The sequence below is a fragment of the Vipera berus genome (assembly GCF_964194415.1).
Source record: "Vipera berus genome assembly, chromosome: 2".
NCBI lineage: Eukaryota > Metazoa > Chordata > Lepidosauria > Squamata > Viperidae > Vipera > Vipera berus.
The window spans coordinates 210,899,436-210,911,608 of record NC_138203.1 but is presented as its reverse complement, the minus strand read 5'-3'; the positions used below and the strand labels follow the sequence as shown (position 1 = coordinate 210,911,608).

Below are 12,173 nucleotides of genomic sequence, written 5' to 3'. Positions count from 1 at the left end.
GGAAAACGGTCATAAGTCACTTTTTTCAGTGCAGTTGTAACTTGGGTCACTAAACGAACTATTGTAAGTCGAAGACTATCTGTATGAATTCTGACTTGCATACAGATTAAAGATAAAGGCAGGAACAAGACTTCCTGTATATTGCTTGCAACAGTACTTAAGGTATCTTCTTGTACATAAAGAGAAAGAAGAAAACTCATGTTGAGATGAAAAGGCTTTTAGAGTAGAATTAGTAATTGTTACAATTTGAATTGTGCTAAAAACCTCACTTTTAAAGTTATAAAATTTGCATCTGAGTTTTTATCTAGTGACTAAGTTCCTTTTGCTGACAGTTCTTTTGACACAAAAACAATTATCATTTTTTTTAAAAAAATATATAACTCCAAGTCTCATGCTTTAAGAAAAGTCTTTATTTTACAAAATTAAGAACCAATTATATATACAGATGCATTTAACAGCAGCTTGTAATACTTTACATAATGGGGAGTTAAAATTTCACACTGTCAAGATCCCCTCCACCCCAAACAGGATTTTGTTTTCAGGATGATGACATTTGCAAAACTATTAAATGAACTTTTAGTCTACATCTATTGAACAATCTAGGGTTCCTCTTCAAAGTAGTATAAAATGGTAATCTAAAAGTTTTAATAGCCCATTATTACTAGATATATGTGATTTTACTCAATTACTGAGCATCCTATTCACAGAAGGGTTAAAGTATTTCACTCAACATGAAACTGTTTTTGGTCCCAATTATTACTGCAGTCTCAAGCATGCTGACAGATTTATCCTATTCTAAAGTTATTAAGATGAAAATTGCCAATATGATATCATGGCCCAGCAAGCTAAAGGAAGGAAGAACTAGTGATAATACCATCCAGGACCACCATCATGGTGACTTCTAGCATATAGTTACATTATGTTCATGCAGTCTCCACCACCAGGGCTGAATGGATCACTTTCACAGACTGACACAAAAGATAAAAACTAGCAGAGGGCTTAGAAATGCATCACCCTCACAGAGAGCAAAATAAATTTTAAAATAAGCTGTCAAAACTAAATCTGCAAGCGCATGAGAGAACTTCAGCTCTGCTGAAAATTCTGAAAGAACTACTTGCAAATTCAGTAAAGTTTAAAATAAAGAGTTATATACATAGTATGTAGCTCGAGTCTGATTTTTTTTTACATACAAGACAAACTCTCCAGCCATTATGAAATCACTTAATTGGAATCTACCAAGATTCAAAGAAAAGATCCTTTTTCCTCTTCAAAAAAACACTCGTGCTTTCGCCATTTCTTGGAAAGATGTGAAACAGTTTCAAGAAGGAATTTTACCTCTGTGGACCCACGTTAATATCCTAAAGTAGCAATCTGTCACTGGGGCATATTGTTGATAATAGCCAAAATACTCATTTTCTCTTGGGCTGTTTCTACATCTTCGGTCTGTTTCTGAGCTACTCCTGTGCCAAGGCCATATAGTCTCCCACAATACTTTGCATCATCAATTGTATCCTCAAAGAACAACTAGGAAAAAATATATAAGTGGTTATACATTTCATCTAACACATTTTGGGGTATATCTTTAGATTTAAAACAGTCATTTCAACAGCAGCTGACACTTGCATAACCCAAAGAAATTAAAAATAGTGTATTATTGCAAAAGATGTTGAAGAGGGTCAAGAACAAGCCAGATTTGGAAAGAGACCAAATGAGCCTACCTCTTTCATTCTGAAGAATGCCATCCCTGTAAGTAAAGAATCTGACCCCGCTTGGTGCTGCCGGCCAATACGCTGTAAATCTAGCTGGTCAGCAACTTCCTGAAGCCCTCCCTGCAATAAAGGAAGAAGACTGAAACACAAGAGTCAATGTTCCATCTGACCTATTTTGACTGGTTAATGGGAGCTACAGAAGGAAGCAGACTAGAATTTTAAAGGCATTTTGAAATTGCCAACACTACACTTTGAACTTGTATATATAATTAATCTCCAGCAATAATTTGGTGGTTACTAATGATTGTTTTGAATAAGCAATGCTCCTGAAAGTGTATGACTTTTATATTTTTGTAACTGGGGAGTTCTATGTATTTGAATATATTTGATGTTTGGATTGTTGTATACTGCCCAGAATACATTTTTGTGAGATAGACGGTCATATAAATGTGATTGATAAATTCTTGCCAAGCAATTATATGGTGCCATAAATACAAAAGTTGGATCCTGCTTTCCCAAGTGGCATTTAATTTTCAGAGAATTTGTAACTATAGTAAAATTAAAAGCAACTGTTGAATAAAGCCCTCATGCATTTAATAAATATATAATTTATGTTAATTATGCTACCTTTTAAATTATATCTACTACAATTCCTTGTTTTCTTTTACACTTCATGATTTGCAATTAACAATGATAAAATGTACCTTCAGGTTTTTGCAGCTCTTCATCAAATACTTAACATCATATATAGATGGAAAAAAAAGGTTCAGAATATGAAAGAACTCGTGTTCTTCTTCTGGAAGTCTAGAATCTGTCAGCAGTTTCACCATATAGCCAAAGTCATAGCCACTGATGAAGTAATAGTACAATGGCACATGTTAGCTAACAGCAACATGACTAGATACAGCAGAATTTACTATTATGATCTATTTTAATTCAATCTTTTCCAGTTCAGCTTATAACTAATGACAGTGGAAACTGAACTGGAGATAGCTCCTCAGCAAGTAGAATTAGTGGAAGATACAAATGAATGCTGAGAACAAAAAGTACTTGCCTGGAGGCGGTTCAGGTCTGGATGGGGAGAAACAGGCTTCGTCTCAATCCCGCCAAGACTGAGTGGCTGTGCGTATCGGCATCTTGGGCTAACCAGATTATTCCACCTTTAACGATGGGGGGTGAGGTGTTACCCCCCCCCCCGTTGATAGGGCTCGCAACTTGGGCGTCCTCCTGGATTCACAGCTCAATTTTGAAGATCATATAGGAGCCGTGGCCAGGGGGGCTTTTGCCCAGGTTCGCCTGGTGCGCCAGTTGCGACCCTATCTGGACCGAGATGCCCTACGCACAGTCACTCATGCGCTCGTGACCTCCCATCTAGACTACTGCAACGCTCTCTACATGGGGCTGCCCTTGAGGACCACTCGGAGGCTTCAGCTGGTGCAGAATGCGGCCGCGTGAGTTGTGATGGGGGTTTCCCGATACTCCCATGTAACACCTCTACTCCGCGAGCTGCATTGGCTTCCGGTTGCCCTCCGGGTGAGATTCAAGGTGCTGGTGATGACCTATAAAGCCCTGAATGGCTTGGGTCCGGGATATCTGAGGGAACACCTGCTGCCGGCATCAAGCTCCCTTCATCCAGTGCGCTCCCACAGGGAGGGTCTTCTCAGGGTGCCGCCGATAAAAGACTGTCGGCGGATAACACCCAGGGGAAGGGCCTTCTCTGTGGGTGCGCCTGCCCTCTGGAACCAGCTGCCCGTGGAGCTTAGGACTGCACATTTCGCCGGGACCTGAAGACCTGGCTCTTTGAGCTCTCCGGCCCAGGCTGAGAATTTTTAACTGGGGTTTTTAATTCTAGGGATGATTTAATCTTTTTTAATTTGTTTTTAACTTTTGTATTGGTTGTTTTAAATGCCCTGTAAACCGCCCTGAGTCCTTCGGGAAAGGGCGGTATATAAATTTAATAAAATAAAATAAATAAAATTATTACAAGGATTTAGTAAGAACAAATTGGGTGGAAAATGTAACAAAACAGAAGGGGGGGGGAAAGCTGGAACTCATATAATCTGAGTCATATGTTCAATTCCAGCAACAAAAAAAGACCTGAAAGTTGATACATGCAAAAAGTAAAATAAGCTGAACCAGTAAAACATTAATTGCCTTCATCATTTGATATTTACTAGATTTGGGGATAGGTGAGATTCATTATGGAACAGTTTAAAATGTTGATAAAATAACAAACACTTCTACAAAAACACCATTCACAATGAAACAACCCGAGAAGGCTAAAAATTTCCAAAAGTTTGGAGGCAAAGCACTGATGATCTACAAACCATTAAATATTTAGAATTGCAATTTTTCTGCCACTCAGGATCATTCTCAGATTCATATACACCAACTGTGCACCAAGGCCATTCGCCAAATCGTTCACTTTTTTCCCCCCAAACAATTCCAACATACAATACCCGTTTTATGCTGGATCAAATGACAAAGGCAAATATATTGACATATTGGAAAAAAACAGACTAACCTATGAAATGAAAGCCATTTGACACTGTCACTGAGCACTACACCAGAGGTCATTAGAAGTTCTGCAAAATGTAAAGTATCAATTCCTTCTTCCTCATGTTTCTGGAACTGTAATCCTGAGCTTGCAAGGAGGTCTATTGAATCCTGAGAATACATATCTTCCCTAATGAGAAAGACAAATAAATGTTAAAACTAGTTTGATTTTTCCTAAACAATCACTGGATATCATTTGTTTATGTTACTAAATCAAAATTCATTATTTACCATGACATGGTTTAGGTAAGTTTGTGGAACCCTTCTGTCCAACACAGAAAAATGGCCTGTTGTATTTGAAATCACAGGTTATTTTCAAAAATATTATATTACAAAGTAACACATCTTTTAAAGAGATTAACAGCTTCTACTGTGCAGATTTTGAAATAGAATAAAGTAAATAAAAGAATACAAGAATACAATAATTCTTTTACATGAGAATGGAAAACTGACAAAAATATCTTGGTTCTCTGTGGCTACAACTCAAGTTAGAGAAACTATTCTGCCAGTTATTCAGACTTACGTAAGATTGAACTTGAAATTAAACTGCCAGGTGTTGATTCCTACAGGATATTCTCCTTTTTCATTTGTGAAGGTCAGGCCTAACTGAATAATTTTAAGCAGGTCAACATTACATCGGAGCAGTTGATACTGATAATCGATAGAACTGCGAAATTCACCAATTGGTCGAACAACAACCCCAGGAAATTCTGTGTCCTATAAAGAAGCATAAGAAAACATTAAACCCAAGCAACAATAAAATCTGGATATTATTTCTGTAGAAATATCATGGTTTTACAAATATACCATTATTCATAATTGATACTTTAATATGTAAAACTAAAAGAAAAATATGAGTATTTTTGCAGAATCTTGATTTTAGTAATTTAAGATATTAAAAATGCAAGTAGAAAAATAGGGACCACGACGGTGGGAAGGTAACAGCGTTCCGTGCGCCTTTGGCGTCTAGTCATGACAGCCACAAAACAGAGATGAGTACCAGCCCCTAGAGTTGGAAACGACTAGCATGCATGTGCGGGGGAACCTTTACCTTTAATACTGATATTATTTATTTAAACCTAGAAAGGTTTTTTTATTTTTTATTTTATTAATTTTTTATTTTATTATTTATTTATTTATTTATTTTATTTTAATTCCATTTATATCCCGCCCTTCTCCGAAGACTCAGGGCGGCTTACAAGCTTAGCAGTAGCCTTCATTCTATGTATATGCCTGCTTATTAGGGCTTTCAAACACACCCCCAAGCGGCATTATTACAAAGTCAGCTTAATTGCCCCCAACAATGTGGGTCCTCAGAAGTCATTTTTGTTATATATTCATTTGATGTATTTTTTGTCACTTTATACTATAATTTGTCTTGTTATTCCCTTACCCTTTTTCCTTTAATGTTACTTTCCCAAAAGGAATGTATATGCATGGTATATCCATGGGTCCCTTATTTACCACAGAAATTTCTTCAGTAACCCAGTCTCACTGCATTCAACTTATTTTACTGAGATTGTGCAATTGCTTTAAAGGCAATAAGGAATAGTTTATTCATGTGTTGAAATATTTCTGATGAATTTGGAACAAAGTGTTTTAAGGTTTAGGCTTACAATATTTTTGCATACATTTTATGTGTTTCAGAAAAGCATACCGGTATATGCTAGTAACACAGAATAAAAACAAATGGAAGAATAATTAATCCAGAATTTATTGATGTAATATGTCAGCACTCATTCTGATACAATGGTACCTTAGAACTCAACTCCTTTGAAACACATTGAAGTTGCTACACAACACATTTTGACATGGAAATTTTTGGCCCAGTACTCACCGCTTGTTTGGTATTCAACGCACAAGCTAGAACTTGTCGTGTCGGCTGCCTTGTGACTCACTACATTACTCCTTATGGAGAAAAATTGTTTGGTACTTATCATTTTTGGTACTCATCACACCTCCTGGAACCAATTTAACAATGAGTACTGAGGTACCACTGTATAAAATTGATTTGTCTGATAATGGCAAATCTATGTAATCCTGCACTAAAAACATAAAAGTCAAATAGGCAAGACTATACAAGTAAGATTTACACAATGAAACCCAGAATGTTACCACAGAAACTTCAAATATATCAATGTTTATACAAAAATCTACTTTTAAATTAAATAGGGATTATACAGGAATAGTATTAGGAACTAATGCAAAATTTGCAGATTTGAATTCCATAACTCGCTTAAATGAAATATTTAATAGAACTAAAATGTTGAAAGACGTTTCTTTAAAATATCAAGTGGTTTCCAGACTGAACACACTGATTTAAACTAGAATAATTTTACTTATCTTAAAAATATTATGCCAGAATAAAAGCTGTACAGAAAGCATAAATTTACCATCGCAATGTAGCTGTAGCTGAGAACAATTTCCCGAATTTTTCTCATCTCTTCTTCTAGATTGTTTGCCCATACTTCACAGATCACTTGACTATTTTCAGCAAGTGCTGCTGGCATCTTGAAGGATTTGTATACAATTAAATGGAAAACCGGTGTTCTCAAATTATCTAACAATTGTTGATAAAGAAAAAAAGACAATATAATATCCAATACTGAGAAGAATATCACACTCAGCAACACTTAGGATGAAAAAATAAGTCCTTAACAATGCAAGTATTAGATTGCTCTAAGCATCATATAAGTAAACATAAAAAAGAGCAATGAATTATGATGAAAACTTATAAAGACTTCTATATATAATTATCCCAAAAGACAAAACAAGGATATAAGGAAAATATCTGAAATGTAACTGATTTACTATAACCTTCCCCTCATTTTGAGGGGTAAGTATAAGGTCTTAGACTCTAGGTTTATTTTAAAACTTTGCACCACAACATTTAAATTGCAACAGGGGCAGATAGGAGAAATAATGGTGTCTACCAATCCCAAAGTGAGGAATAAAGCAGTAAACAACCATATGTTATGAAGCAAAATGTTTAGGCAACAAGGGTAGTAAATCACTTGTTAGCATAACTCAACAAAAACAATTGTGTTAATCTGAGCTGATCCAGGGAATGCCCAATAAATCTGGTGCCCAATTTCTCTGAGGGATGTATGAGTGGTAGAAGCCTACTTCATCCCCCCAAATAAGGGAGAGCCCTTCTGACAATGTTGGACAGCAATATGTTTGTGTCTGATATAAAAGACAGGATCAGAAAAATAATTTTCTTTTACCATCAAGAATTCCTGTTTAAAAACACCTCTCAAAAGCTAATAGCTATCCAGAATAAATGGAGCAAGGCAAAAATTCTTGTCAAAAACCCTCAGCTGCCTGGACAAGAATCACTTCCACAACAGGATCTGGATGGCAAAGAGGAACTGGGAGGCAAAAGCCTGTTTTAACAGAAAAGCTGATCAAGAATTACTCTTGAAAAGGACTCACTTCTCAGTCAGATCCTTTAACATTCTTCTGCAAGCTGCAAAATCGGATACTAAGTACTGATGAAAGTTAAACATTACGGAAAGCTTTGCCAGCACAAGTGAACTCTCTTTGGCAGCCCCCTCATAAAGCTGCAAGATCCTAAAACAGATAGATCTACAACACATTTCTCATCTAAAGCTTAAGCTGTGTTGGCAAAGCTGTTGAAACACAGTCTGGACATGTTGATGTGGGAAGTTGAATCTAAATAGATAATGAAACTAGAGTCCAAACTAGTACAAAAAAATTCTCATCTTTAAAATCTAACAAACATTGAAGAACCATTTACCAAACCATAAGGCATGACTGTGGACTTAAAATATTCCAAGCACATGACAAAAATAATGTATTTATGCTCCTCCTTAGTGTAGATCATGTGATAAGATCCCCTGAGTTCCAAATTGATAAAAATTTGGGGGGGGGAGGCAGCAGACATAACAAAAATTCAGAAGGCAGAAGCTCACTAATAGTTAAAAGTTCAAAATTTGAAATTGTGGGCCACTATCATAGACATTTTAATTCTTAAAAACAATGCTACTGAGCCAACATGAAAAAAATGTATTTAGCAAGCATTTTCTCTATGCATTTATTTAAAAAGGCCAATTCTTCTGAAGATATCAAATATTGGTTTTGAGCATAAATCCATGCTTCGGAGAGGTTAATCTTTGGTCATAAGATGTTTGCATTCGCCTGTCTACTCAGGTTTACAAAATCAAGTATTCTGTATTCCAAAGAGATCCAAAAACTCCAGGGAATTTCTAGAAGCCTGCCACTCTTGACAAATTAGTCATCAATAGACACATAAGTTAAAGGTAAAGGTTCCCCCGCACATGCATGCTAGTCGTTTCCAAACTGAAGAGCCAGCGCTTGTCCGAGGACGTCTCCGTGATCATGTGGCCTGCATGACTAGACGCCAAAGGCGCACGGAACGCTGTTACCTTCCCACCGTAGTGGTCCCTATTTTTCTACTTGCATTTTTACATGCTTTCGAACTGCTAGGTTGGCAGAAGCTGGGACAAGTAACAGGCGCTCACTGTTACGCGGCACTCGGGATTCGACCCGCCAAACTGCCAACCTTCTGATCTACAAGCTCAGCGTCCTAACCCACTGAGCCACCACGTCCCTTAATAGACACATAGACATTAACAATATATATGCAAACAATCCACTAGCCCAAAAGGAACAAAAAGACCCAAGCGCCTCTCTACCAGCAATCAGTAGCAGATCAGCCTAAATTAACTCCAAGATTAACATCAGACCAACCATCAAGTAAACAATGCCCCAATCAAGAAACTGCCAAAGAAGCCCCACAGTAAACAGCCCTACCAAAGAATCTTTAAGACCGATCCCATCAACACTGACAGGGCAAGCCACTAGAATATAAACTGACAGCAAACAGCACTTCTTGCTAGCACTGATGATGTTTACCTAGTTTTGCTAATGAAACCTCTGCAAGAAAACAAGCAAGCTCAGACAGCACCAAGAACCAGACGATAAATGTTTAACTGGAAGAAACTACGGTAAGTGGCTGGGGTTAATCTTTAAATTTTAAATAACATGGAGCCTGAGTATCAGGGAGAACACTCATTTGGGAGATGTCCCCTCCGTAAGAATGTCACGCATCTGATAGGAAAGGGCCTTTCCCGTATTGCTCCCAAGGCATCAGAATACAACTTCTCCAGAGGTGCCTCTCAACATTAAATTACGAAGTTATTTTATTTTCATTCCACCCACTTACTTCCTCTCTAGGGCGACTTACAGATTAGGAAAAGATAAAGAGAAGTAATTCAAACGTTAAAAAGCCCCGCAGATTGAAATTTTAAGAAATTAAAAGAACAAACGTGCACCTTTCCTCGGCGCCGCTTTTATCTTAAATTTTCATTTTCAGCATTTGGCTTAATTTTGTTCCTCTTATGCTCGAAAGAGCGCACAAAAATAGCGTGTAAACTGAGTAAACGAATAAAGGCGTGTTTGTTTCTCCTCAGACGTTGCGTTTATCCCGTTAAAAACGCGCGCGCGCACGCGCACACAGGGGGGGCAACCTTTTCTCCCCCTCCCAAGCATTTCATCTCCTATCGCTGAGCGAGTCCGCACAACCAGACTGCCCGACGCACCCGGCAAAGCTTTTAGGGCCACAAGCTCAACAACGAAGCTTGCTTCTTCTAGGCCAGGGGTAGGCAACCTCGGCTCTTTTATGACTCGTGGACTTCAACTCCCAGAATTCCTGAGCCAGCCAAGCTGGCTCAGGAATTCTGGGAGTTGAAGTCCACGAGTCATAAAAGAGCCGAGGTTGCCTTACTCCCGTTCTAGGCCAACGTGACTGGGCTCAGGAAACTCCGCCTCTCCAAAGATCGGCCCAGTTCCCTGCCCCTGCGTATGTCTCCGTGGCCAGCCTTTCTCCTTCTTCTCTTTGCAGGAGTCATCCAGGGAAGGGAAAGAGAGCGGGGCATTCAACCAGAGGCCACGCTCTGAAGGATCAGCGTCACTACTGTAACTACCGTATCTCTCCCCCGCCATCACCTCAGCAAGTGATGCGTCCGATGGAAACACGGCCCTGTGAGGCCTTTTGTTTATTTCTCCTCAAGCAAGGCGGCATTCGCCAGGCCGTTACGTTTCCGTCTTTCAAAACGGAGCCTTCCATTTTAATGCCGCCCAGCGTTAACTCAAAGAGGACCACCTGGCTTCTGAATTTCTGCCCTGCTTTGGCTGAAGCTTTCGAGGGCTCAGCAGCTTAGGAGGGCAGCCGCGGCGAACCGGCTCGCCGGGACGACGGGCTCGCTCCCCTCAGCAGCCCCCCCCCCCGCTGCCTCTGGGAAGTCGACTACGAGAGCGAGCAAACCGAAACGCCTTCCTCATAAAGACCCAGGACATCCGGTCTGCAAACAAAAGATCTGCTCCGCCCCGGACTTTTAGGCCGTCCCGCCCTGCCTTGAGCCTTTTTCTCCAGGCCTGCACTCGAAAAGGAAGCCCCCGCGCGCGTCGCCTCACCGGGAGCGCAGCAAGAATCGAGCGCCGGACCGTTATCGCTCTTTCCCGCCGCCTTCGTTGGTCTCAGTTAGAAGCCGCTCTAGCCTGGCCCTTTTACATTACTCAATGGTTTGAGTGTGTGGGGGGGGAAATGTTCCCCGCTTTCCACCTTCCCTGCACGCATGCGCTTTGCTTAAGAGCCTACTGACCCCTTTTCAGGCAAGAAAACTTCCGGTCGCCTCGGAAGATCCCGGAAAGACGAAAAGGCTACGGTATTGCTCATGCGCGTGGCCAGCGTGGCCTCTCAGCGACTACTGCGCAAACTGTTCTGACTTGTGTTTATTAACCAGTGAAAAGCGCCAATTATGGTCACGTTTGCATGTTGCGTGAGTTTCGTATACGGCGATGCAAAGCTAGTAGAGCTTTGCACTCAGTCGACCTCGAGTTTTGCTAACGCGTGCCTGGTAACCTTAAACTAGTACGCCACAGCAATGAAGGCAGTCTGCTTCGCATTCCGGAAATCCATAGAAGTGAACGGTGGCCTCTTCTATTATATTAAGGCAGCAGATAAATGCACAAGATCTATTTAATTGCGCGGAGGCATATCTCGGGGAAGAGAGGCTTGTGCTCTGTGCCCATATTAAACACACTTGCAACTGGATTCCGTATCCAGCTATCGTTCCATGTTTCCTTAATTCTAAACCCTGGTAACTTAAAAGTCTGTTTGCAACTCTGACTTAGGAACAAATCCTCTCTAGGCTAGAAGTAATTGCATAGAATTATGTCAGCCCTGAAAGCCAATTTGGTATGGCGGTTAAGGCATCAAGTTAAAAGGTTCCAGCCCTGCTTTAGGCACGATGTCAGCGGGGCGATTTTGGGCCAGTCACTCTCTTAGCTCTGCGAAGCAGGCAGTGGCAATGCACTTCCGAAAAATCTGAAAGCATGCAAAAAAGTTATCAACCGTACTATGAAAGAAGCCCTTTTGGAAATCTGATGGACTTTATTTCAGGTTCCTGGAAATTCTGTTGTTAGCTGCAAAGTCGTGTCTGACCCATCGCGACCCCATGGACAATGTTCCTCCAGGCCTTCCTGCCCTCTACCATCTTCTGGAGTCCATTTAAGCTCACACCTACTGCTTCAGTGACTCCATCCAGCCACCTCATTCTCTGTCGTCCCCTTCTTCTATTGCCCTCAATCTTTCCCAGCATTAGGCTCTTCTCCAGTGAGTCCTTCCTTCTCATTAGGTGGCCAAAGTATTTGAGTTTTAGCTTCAGGATCTGGCCTTCTAAAGAGCAGTCAGGGTTGATCTCTAGGAATGACCGGTTTGATCGCCTTGCAGTCCAAGGGACTCGCAGGAGTCTTCTCCAGCACCATAGTTCAAAGGCTTCAATTCTTTGGCGCTCAGCCTTTCTTATGGTCCAACTTTATTAAAAAGAAAAAAAAAATGAAACATCACATTGGCATAAGTAT

At 40.1% G+C, this 12,173-nt stretch overlaps 1 protein-coding gene across 6 annotated transcripts; it reads right to left on the bottom strand.

The window, feature by feature from the left end:
- Nucleotides 1-389: 389 nt before the first annotated feature.
- Nucleotides 390-11,779, bottom strand: CNOT8 (CCR4-NOT transcription complex subunit 8). 6 transcript variants are annotated; one of them, XM_081316779.1, is made up of 7 exons: nt 10,913-11,779; nt 6,659-6,825; nt 4,789-4,982; nt 4,234-4,395; nt 2,414-2,558; nt 1,719-1,829; nt 390-1,524 (listed from the first exon to the last, which is right to left on the bottom strand). In XM_081316779.1, exons 2-7 carry the CDS (start codon nt 6,773-6,775, stop codon nt 1,375-1,377), a joined length of 879 nt encoding a protein of 292 aa, XP_081172905.1. In that variant the 5' UTR covers nt 6,776-6,825; nt 10,913-11,779; the 3' UTR covers nt 390-1,374. The 6 variants fall into 6 exon arrangements, with proteins under 6 accessions (XP_081172905.1, XP_081172901.1, XP_081172902.1 ...); XM_081316775.1 differs by lacking the exon at nt 10,913-11,779 and adding an exon at nt 10,725-10,896; XM_081316776.1 differs by lacking the exon at nt 10,913-11,779 and adding an exon at nt 10,257-10,716.
- Nucleotides 11,780-12,173: the final 394 nt, after the last annotated feature.